The 10,304-nt window shown below is 52.2% G+C and overlaps 1 protein-coding gene across 8 annotated transcripts in view; it reads left to right on the plus strand.

Moving 5' to 3' along the window:
• MEGF11 (multiple EGF like domains 11) overlaps positions 1 to 10,040 on the plus strand; it is a 416,852-nt gene extending 406,812 nt beyond the window's left edge. For 6 of the 8 annotated variants that reach the window (XM_090028981.1, XM_090028982.1, XM_090028984.1 and 3 more), the window contains 2 exons: positions 6,413 to 6,619; positions 7,375 to 10,040. In XM_090028981.1, the coding sequence (XP_089885107.1) occupies positions 6,413 to 6,619; positions 7,375 to 7,535 (368 nt within the window). In that variant the 3' untranslated portion in view covers positions 7,536 to 10,040. The remainder of the gene's footprint in view (positions 1 to 6,412; positions 6,620 to 7,374) is intronic. The other 2 variants (XM_090028987.1, XM_090028988.1) reach the window with 1 other exon arrangement.
• The last annotated feature ends 264 nt before the right edge of the window (positions 10,041 to 10,304 follow it).

Below are 10,304 nucleotides of genomic sequence, written 5' to 3' on the forward strand. Positions count from 1 at the left end.
TTTTTTTCCAGAGGACAGATGGAACTGGCCGATTTGACTAGCGAGAGCCCAGTGAGCTTCACAGTTCTCCCCCCTTGCAACAACAGTGTATGGAGGGTATAATATTGCATTAGTGGCTGCTTTGAGGCATGCAGTCACTCCTGCTAGGGTAGCCTTGGACATCTACTGCACATGAAGCTTTGTATCCTGGCACAGACCTCGTGGTGCCTTTTCCCCTAAAACACTGTCAGTAATTCAATTCATAAATCAGCCATTCAGGGCAAGAAGCTTCCTGCAGGGACCAGCAGTTTAAATGATGTGTATCCTATTAAATATATGCATCCTATCTAGAATCCTCTCTGCTTACTTGCAGTGTGTGCATGTGAGCGAGAGAGAGTGCGCGAGTGTCCAGTACTATACGTAGGTCACTGATACCACTTGTGAGCCAGGGAAGCACTTTAGCAGAAAGCGGTGTGCCAGAGGCCCGTTGTGTTCTGTTCTGCAGCAAGGAAGGTCTCCTCGCAGTCCCCAGGCTACTGAACTCCTGCCACCAGGAAACAGAAGAGATCCTCAGAGCTGAGTCACCCAGATCACAGATGCTCCCAGCTCCCGGCCATCTGGGTCCCGCAGCCAGAAGCCTTGGCCTGTATCCACGTTGTCATGTGCATACGCCAAGGTTGATCCCAGGGCAGTTTGACTTGTGCTCCGGCCTCGGGTCACCTGAGCTCTGGTCACAGTAGAAATGCAGGGTGCTCTGTGGGAATAAGCTGCAGCCTATGGTCCATGGGCACACAGGGGTCAGGAGGGAAACAGCAGGATCTCAGTGCAGGTCCCTGGCCCCTGTAGGGCTTCAGGTCTTCAAACTGCCCCACTGCCTGCCATGGGCCGACTCCAGGTTTAGGGGTTGCCTGATTAGGTCTTTGAGGCCCAGTTAATGAACTTCAGGTGGGTCAGACCACAGGTCCCTCCAGCCCAGTGTCTGGTCTCTCCCCATGGTACAGAGTAGATACGCAGGGGGTGAGTACTCGAGCAGAATGAGCACTCTTCTGGTCCCTCTCCTCCTGCTGCGTCCTGCAGTGAACCCCAGTGGGGATCAGGCCACCGGAGACCTGGGAACGGCGGGGTTTGCTAAATAAGAAGTGGGCTGTCCTTTTCTATGCTCCCTGAGCCCATAACAACAGCAGTCCTGCTCGGAGCGCGTCAGTGCCAGCCTCACTTGCAGCACAGATGCGCAGACACCCATCAGAGCTGTAGGTGCCTGAAGAGGCGTGGGGGGAACTAGGCAGCCTGTATCACCAACAGCGATGCGGGTCAGCCCAGCTGCAGCAACCACAAACCCCCTGAGGTGCCTTCATGCACGAGCCACATTCATTTTGGCCCTAGACACTCTCCAACACATCCTGAAGGGCTCCAGATTGAGCAGCAAGGAGCCAACACCTGCATGAACTCTGCTGCACCCCACAGAGCCAGCCTAGCACTTGCTGAGCTCAGAGCAGGGTGCAGCTCAGAGAGCCCGCTAGTGGCGGGCCTGCCTGCGGCATGGGGGCCTGGGAAGAGGGACGCCAACCCGCACCTACCCGCTTGGAGAGGATAGTTGGGATGAGTGCATCCTTCCTCCCAGCTGAGAGTGCAAGATGCATGGGACCAGGAGGAAGGCAAACACTCCTGGCTCTAGCCGTGGAAGATGGGTGCCTTGAGGGCTAGTCTCTGGTGCCAGGGATATTTCCAGATCTTTTTATCCAATGGCTTCAAACAGAAACTGAGCCGGGTGCTCTGTCCTGGGGCCAGTATCACCGAGATCTGACTGGAGGGGAGATGACCCAGCTTTGCTGTTTTCCAATTACTAGTCATCAACAGATGAGCTCCAAGCTGCAGATGGTGTTGGGGGGAGTGAGCATCGCACGGTTAGGGGTTTAGTTGGGCCCTTTCCCATCCTCCCAGCCCCTTCCTGCTCTCCTGGCCTTGCTCTGAGCCTGCAGTAAAGCCGGTCCTACTGGGACAGAGCTCAGGGCAGACTGCAAGGTCCGGGGCCAGCTCCCACTGGGATTTGCTCATCCTTGTGGGCTGGGCAGGGGCATGGCCACGGTTTGCATTGCCACCACCTGGGAGTTTCCTATTTGTCACTGGACTAGTGGAGCACCGCCCGTTCCTCAGCATCCACAGCCTTCCTGCACCTGCAGCACGCCTTTCTGCCTCTCTGGTCCAGCCAGGAGCCCGCGCTGAGGCTCAGCGGGAGCTAGACTCACTTCTCCCGTGCTGGCTTCTTGCTGCTGGCCGAGTCCTGTCTCTGTCTGGCCTCTGCAAGAGTGCCTGACCCCTCGGGAGGCAGGTGTGCAGCGGCTTGTCACAGCTGTGCCGGAGCGTGCTCAGCAAATGTGTGACACAAGGGCAGGGCGGACACGCCAGGGAGGCTCTGGCAGCAAAATCACTCTCGGTCTCAGCTGTGGCCAGGGCAATGTGCAGGGCCCTTGTGGGGCAGGGTGTTCAAAAGCTGAGGGTCATTGTCTCCTGACTGCTAACCTCCTCCTTGTTTCAACTAAATCATTTGACTGTACTTGGCTATAAACTACAGACCTTCTGCTTTCAAGCCCCTAGCTGCGGGTGAGTTGTGCACTTACCAGCTTCCTACATACAAAGAAAAAGTAGTCTAGATTCCCAAAAACTACAGCCCCTACCCTTGGTGCACAGAACGGGTGTGGGGGGTTTCTTGGAGAATTTCTAAGTAACGTGGTTAATGCATTACAAGTTCAAAGCAATGTGTAACAGTAAGGGACTTAGCACTTTGGGTCAGCCTTTCCCCCCGAAGCGAGCTCAGTAACGGAGCAGCATGGACCCGTCCCCTTCCCCCTAGCAGCGACCGTGACCGCGAGCTCGTGCATTGTGCCTCACTGGCTACGGGCTGCCACGGGCATACCCCTTTTACCAAGCATGTGCTGGATCTGTAAGTGATACACTGCTCAGGGCGCAGGGTCTTAGCCAGTACCCAGCACACACCTCCCGTGAGCGCCAGCAGGACTCAGCCCTTCGGGGTACTGGTTCTCCAGGCCCTACCCCCCGCAAACAGGAAACGCCCAGAAGGCTCAGGGTGAATGCCGATGGCCTGAGTGACACTTCCCCAGCATGGCCATGCATGGCTCTGCCGGTCTCCTGGGCGGTACTTGTGGTTTACGGAGCTTGGCAGAAGCCCTGCTTGTCCCCTTGGCTGTGGCTCCAGCAGCTCTGTTTTGCAGGGGGGCAGCTCTGAGCTGGGTTAAATCATGTATGCTGTGAGGTGGGAACTTAGCGGGGGGCACAACCGATGTGCCTGCATTCAAGCAATAGGGCTGTTCAGTGCTCCAGTGCAGACAACTAGCAGGCTTGTAGCTCCTGTGTCTCCGCCCCGAGCCCCGAGGAGCCAGACTTGTTCAGCTTTGGGCCCGCCTGCGAGGAGCTCTGCCGGGGGACTCTCGGGGAGCTCGCAGCTCCCGGTTACCTGTCCAGCTTGCTTTGAGGCTGATGTTTCCATTTCTTGCTCAAATCTGCAGGGCCCTATCCACAACTGCCTCTCCACTAACCCTGCTCCTTCCTCTCTAGCATCTGGGGTTTCAGCAGCACGGATGGGGCTAGGCCAGCCGACTCCTTTATCTGATTAGAGTTTCTATTTCCACAGAATTTATAGCCGTTTTATTACCCGCTATCCAGGAATTCCTCCCAGAGGGCTATTTGCTGAGCGAACAGTCTTTGCGGTGAATATTTACTAGCCACCGGAGGCCGTCCCGCGCTGCCTGTGAGCTGGGACTGCGTTTGCTAGCACGGCACGTGAGCTTCGCGACGTTCAGTGCAGGCCTTAAAGTGCTGAGCACTGATTTCCTCACCAACATGAACGCAGAAAACACTCAGCCCCTCGCAGAGTCGGCCTCCCAACCTCCATCGGACAAAATGCCCATGGAGGTCAATGGGAGGTTTGCCCTTAGACGAGACTTTGTACATATAGCAAAAGGTTTTCCATTTCATAGCATCCCTTTTCTTTGCCGTGCGTATTGTCCTGCAGCTTGCTGGGAGGCTCACAGACATAGGGCTGCCTGGCAGGCCTTTATCTTAACTCTGTAAATACAGTGATCAAGTGATAACCCCTGAAGTTGCTGGCTCGGTCAGTGCCCAGCAAAGCAAGTGGAAAGAGTCCCACGGGCTCTTGGATTAGGTCCTTCAGGACAGAGGGGCACTTTCTGTTTCAGCACGGGTCACGCAGGCGTCATGTTTCTTGTGCTCAGTAATTCGCAGCCCCTGCAGCGGTAATGCAACCTAATCACCTGGTGTGCGAGCAAGGGCAGGCTCGAGCCATCCCACCCTGCCATGCTGTAGCCACAGGCGAGTCCTAATCCTACTGTTGTAAACGTGGCACTGATGTCCCACGGCCCTGTCGCAGGCACAGCTCTGGCAGGTATCAGATGAGGGCCCAAAGTCCTTTGCTGCATGCCAGGACACCAGCCTGCCGCCTGTTTCCGTGTGACAGTCGCTGCTTTTTCTCCATGTTGGTTATGTGCATAAACTGGTCAGGTGCGGACCCTCTCCAGCCCCGCCGCAAGCTGCTTTGCAAATTATCTGTGCTCCTGTCACTGTGTGCCATTCCTTACTCCTCAGTAACAAGTTATACTCATGCAAGGAGCAACCAGCCAAGCTGGGAGCTGCGGCAGGCCCCACGCGACAGGCCCTGGCCATGCACGCAGTAGGGGTTACCAGGTGCCTCCTGGCATGGGCTGCCAGTCCATTGGGGTAGGTCTGCAGGTCGTTTCTTGCAGGTGGCCTTTGCTCTGTCTCAGCCCTCCAGAGCGCAGAAGAAGGCAGATGCTGCTGGGCAACATGCCCTGAATGCATCTGAGCTTCTCCAGAGCCTGACCTGAGCAGTAGCCCCACGACGACGTGGGGCCGGGAACTGGAGAGGTCTCCTGTGACTTGCGTGCCCAGGGCTATCGCACTGAGAACTTCTCCCCCACGCAAGGGCCAGCTGAGGTGTGCCGAGCCGCTTGGCCCGGCGGCAGAGCTCAGCAGACCTCCTCCATAATGGGAATCACCCCGCGGTTGCCCACGGACCCCAGGGCAGGGCACGCATCAGGCTGGACCACTTGATCCGTCTCACACACATCTGTCTGGGCAGAGGGAGGACTTCTTCCTGGCAGCTTCCCGTAGGAGGGGGAGATGGGGTCCTGCCTTTGGCTTTCCCCAAGACACTGCTCTGGGAGGAAAGAGGGAGGGGAGAGGGCTTACCCCTTCCTCACCTACTGAGGCACTGATCCTGCACATGCTGGCTGTCCTCCCCACCTTCAAGGAGGAGGCAGGAGCTCTCAGCCCTTTGTCCCCTGGCCCAGTCAGGGCCAGCATTAGCCTAGCAGTCCGCGCTGGCACTGCTCATACATGGCAACTCCTGGCACCACCTCCCCAAGTCGACGTGGCGGTCGTTAAACTGCAGACTGGTGGAAGCAGCAGCAAGGAGATACCGTTCAGAGGAAAGAAGAATTTTGTTGGCAGGTTCTTCTCCTGCCTGTCGTAGCAGAGGCCAGGGCCCATGGGGAATTCAAACAGCTGGCGAGGGCACCGCTGCTCCGGGCACGCTTCATCGGGCTCCAGGCTCCGTGCTGAACAGGGGCATTGCGCACGTGCTTTTCTGGCGGTCAGCGGTCAGACTTATTCTCCCACATTGCAGCAGGCAAGGCTGGGGCTGTAATTTGGAGAGGGCCAAAATCTTCACCCCAGGTGCCCAGGGGGCAGATCCAGTTTGCGCACCTAGCTCATGCCACCCCTGTCCCCCCTCTTCACCTTTCGCCCACATGATGATGTAACATATTCATTTCCTACGATCCACAATGAACTGTAAGTGTTTCTATGGCATCAAATGAAAGACAGAGAAGATGAGCTTCCCCTGCTGCAAAGGCTGAAGAATCGCTCCTCAGAGTTTAACATCAGACAGGAATGTGAGGATGAAACCAGGCCTGCCCGTGCTGGAGAGCCCCTGAAAATAGATCTGTCAGGGAACCTACTATCCACCTTGATGCTGTGTTAGGCTGCTGGAGCCCTCCTGCTCATCCCCCCTAAAATACACCACGTTTGATGGCAGCTGAAGCACCTAGAAAACTAAGCCAAGGGGCTTGTCTAGCAGAACAAGTGGAAGCTCAGAGCAAACCCGGGGACTAGTAAGGAAAGGCTGGCATTAATCCTACCCGAGGAAGGTTGCCACCCAAAATTAAATATTGTAACCAATGACTTAGTCCCTTTCACAGATAAAGCCTTGGTCCTGAGCAGGCTTTTTCTGGTAGATGCCGGGTGCCGGATTGCAGATTGTTTGCAAATAGGTTTCTATGCTGGATGCTAACAGGATTAAAGTTCCTCTGTCCCTTGTCTGCACCGCCACTGCCGCGCGTGACCCGTGTAAGCAACCACCTGTGTTCTTGTCTTACAGACTATATGAAGGAATCCGTGTGTAGTTCTAGCACGTGTTCCCTGAACAGCAGCGAAAACCCCTATGCCACCATTAAGGATCCACCCATCTTAACATGCAAACACTCCGAGAGTAGTTATGTCGAAATGAAATCACCCGTCCACCGGGAGTCTCCATATTCAGACATGCCAACCTCAGCAACGGCCAATAAAAATATATATGAAGTTGGTAAGTGTCTCAGCCAGGGGAGGCAGCAGTTGAACAGAAGCCAGAACTAGCTTTGCAAGGATCAGCTGCTCCGTTTGGCGGCTGTCCTGCGGTTTCTGCTGTCAGGTGGCCACAACTGGCAAAAGCAGTCCGGACGTGGCAGACCTCATACCGCGTGGGCTAGGAACTGGCCCGCTGAGCCTGGTGGTTTGCTGCCTTGGGGCTGAGGGGACGTCTACACAGCAGGCCCAGAGAAGCAGTCTGTGAGCTAGTTTTAGCATAGCTGGGTTGAGTACCCAAATGAGCCCGTTCGCAGCAGCCCAGAGCCATGCAGGCTAATTCACCGTGCTGCTTCCCATCCCTCGTGGAGCTCAAGCCAGGCATTAACAGAAACTAGGTACCGAGGGCCTCCTGTGCTAGACGTGGGCAGAAGACATGACTAGCTGGACTGTCCCAGGGCAGAGAGATTTCATCTCAGCCCAAGGGTTCCCACACTCCTGTTTGCAGCTTTTGAGTTTCAAATCCCAGGCTCTGGGAACCAACCTTCCTCCCATTATCTTGCACAATCCTAGTCTCCCAGTAACGGGCTCTGTGCAACGTGCTGCCGTGTCCTTTTGTACCTTTCCTGGGACCGGCTGATGGCCAGCGCAATCTCATGTATTTACTATAAAACTCTAGCTGATAAATCTGTAAATTTTTGACCTCATCTGTGCACATAACTGCTCAGAACCAGCAGCCTGGTTGCTCCTGTAACCCGGTTCTCATTGTGTCCTCAGAGCCCACAGTCAGCGTGGTTCAAGACGCACGTGGCCGTACTGCTAGTTACATCCAGAACCCGTACGACCTGCCACGTAACAGCCACATTCCTAGTCACTACGACCTCCTTCCCGTAAGACACAGCCCTACACACGGGACATCTTGGGACAAGCAGTCCTAAAGAGATAAGCGTCACTGTCGCAACGTGCTGCAAACGTTGGTGCCGAGACAGACGAGACGACAATCCTTTTTTTGTTCCACGGTTGCTGACGGGACTTGAACTAGCATTTCACAAGGAACCTAACCTGAGCAGAACATCAGTTTGGGCCAACTACTGCTGCATGATATTATTTAAACAGACATTTTTCTATGGATCACAGATGACTGAGGAGCCTCCCCCCACCTATGACTGGAATCATCAACCAAGGAAGCTGTTTACATAGTCCAGTCAAAAACTATACATTCGCTGCATTTTTAACTTGATTTTGCTGTAAGATAAAACAAAATCATGAGCTGTAAAGTACTTAAACCTTCAGCTGTACATTTTGGCCACCTCCATAGAGACCTTTATTGTTAGAAGCAAGATGTCTATTTTACATATTCGCCCTGGAAAAGGACACACTCTCAAAGATGCTAGGAAAGAATGTGGATTAATTCAGCTGGAATAGTTTTTGAACCTTGGTTAATGCCATCACCATAGTCATTTCACATACAAGATGTTTTTATTCTTGGGAATTACTTCTGTAATATAGTCCTGTTTGTACTGGCTGCGAAGATAGCTTAGTAGAGAATTATTATGTATAGACAGCCTGTGGTTACTCTCAGTGCCTCATGCACATTTTTTTCTTTTAAGGATGCAACATCTTCACAGACATCCAGTGATCTGTAACGGTGGAGTCCATTTACAGCGAGTCTTGTGTCCAGCGTATGCATTCTGGCACCGTACAATCCTTTGATGGGTCTTAGTTTCCCCTACATGGCCACTATTTTATTAGATATGTTGGACCAGATTATAAAACAGGTGCAACACAGCATATCCTTCCATTGATTTCACTGGAGCTACACAGGTTCTCAGCAGCTGAGGATCTAAGATAGTGTCCACATTTCAAAAAAATCTGAGATATTTTTTTTTTTTGGTCCACGCCCATGACAGTATAAAGCCACAAGGGGTGTTTGCCAAGCCATCTTTACAAAACCATTCCATCAGGGCTAAATTAATTGCATGCCATTTATACTACAAAACCGTAAACTTTTTAATCTGCATCAACATGTAGGGCAACTTCCAGTGATTCTATCTGAAACGTCATTACACTGAGCTGTAACTAGATTTCCTTCTTAAACAGCTGTTTGTGGAATAATTAACATGTGGTTAGCCTGTGGTATGGCTTTGGAAGAAGCCTCCCTGACCATCTTTTGTAACCCTTATCGACATAGAGAGTAGAATACTTGCTGTTAAGCAGTTCCTTGTAGATCTTGAGCATGAAGTAGTATTGATTCTAAATATGTAACTTTATTAGGCAAATGCAGGAGTAGCAAGTTGATTGCTTCTTAAATATAAAAAAGTCTGTTGTGCATTCGCTAGTCTGATGGAAACGCAAGAGAAATAAAATGTGCTGGGACTGGTTTGTCAAAGCAGGAAACGATGGCCTACAAGACTAGGAGGAAGGTCCAGAGCCTTTCACCTTCAGAGCCGTGGTTTGAATCTGGCTTCAGCAAGGAGTCATTGCCATTTGATGACCAGCTTATGTGAAATAAAGCAGTGGTGGCCACCATCTAGTTCCTGCTAACAGGTTTATCGTCCCATCAGCTGGCACCCTGGGATGCGCTCTCCAGCAGGCCAGCAACTGGATGCACTGTGGAGACTCCCCCTTCATCGCTGGGGTTGAGGCATACGGGCAGGGTGAGCAGCTCTGCACTGACACCGCCCACGCTATGTTTCTGTGACTGTGAGTTGGTTCAGTCAAACACACGCATCAAATTTACTTGCGACAGGGCGGGGAGAAGCACTGGTGAGACTGCACGAGATTGGAAGCTTTCCTGGGTGGAGGCAGGTACAAGTTCCAGACCCCCTTGTGCAATTCGACAACTCCTGCAGTTCAGGCGATGAACTCCAGAGATCTTCCCCCATGAAGTGAGAGAGAAGCAGGTTTTCATGTTGCAGGACAATGCATCACTATTTACATTAATGCTGCATGCATGCATGGGGGCAAATGATTGATCAGCAATAGTTAATTTTACTTTCCAGAGAAGCCTTATTTGAGATGCAACAATTATTTTGTAGGACCAGGTAGGGATATATTTTACTTACACATAGAGAAAGACTTACCTCAGAAATAACAATGAAAGGCAGTTCAATTAAAGTCAGGCTTGTTAGAGACCTATCATCGATCTAGCACTAGCACAAGCAGTCTCCATTGCAAGCCTAAGCAACGTATGTGTTTGCATTTCTGTTCAGTTTGAGACGAGACTCTGGAGAGCAGAGAGATGCTCGACTTTCAAAAGCTGGATTTCCAAACCAAATGAAGTGATGTGCATAGAGCTTAACCAGGAGAAAATAAAGCAAATCCATTCTTGTATATTAGCATTAGTTTAGACACCAAAATGGCAATACTTTTTTAAAGCAAGACAGATTTGTAATATATTTGTTCACTGTGCTAAGGAACCACCTTGTACAAAATAAACTGAATTTCTCTCAACGTGCATTTCTCGAACGTGCTCATTCGCAGCCTAAAACCACAAACAAGCAGCACCGTGCCACAGGACGGGTTAGCAAAGGGTTTGTGCGTGCACAGTTCCCTCCAGACACATGCTGCGAGCATCTGAAAAGCAAAAGTAGACTCTGACATTTCTGAGAAGGAGCGAGTGAGAAACAGATGAAGTCATTCAGAGAGCAATCCCGGAGCCGACGGTAAGTGACAGGGTAAGTACCTCCTCCTCATTTTTCCAGGCA

The sequence above is a fragment of the Crocodylus siamensis genome, chromosome 15 (genome assembly GCF_052110815.1).
Source record: "Crocodylus siamensis isolate JL-2025a chromosome 15, ASM5211081v1, whole genome shotgun sequence".
Classification (NCBI taxonomy): Eukaryota; Metazoa; Chordata; order Crocodylia; family Crocodylidae; genus Crocodylus; species Crocodylus siamensis.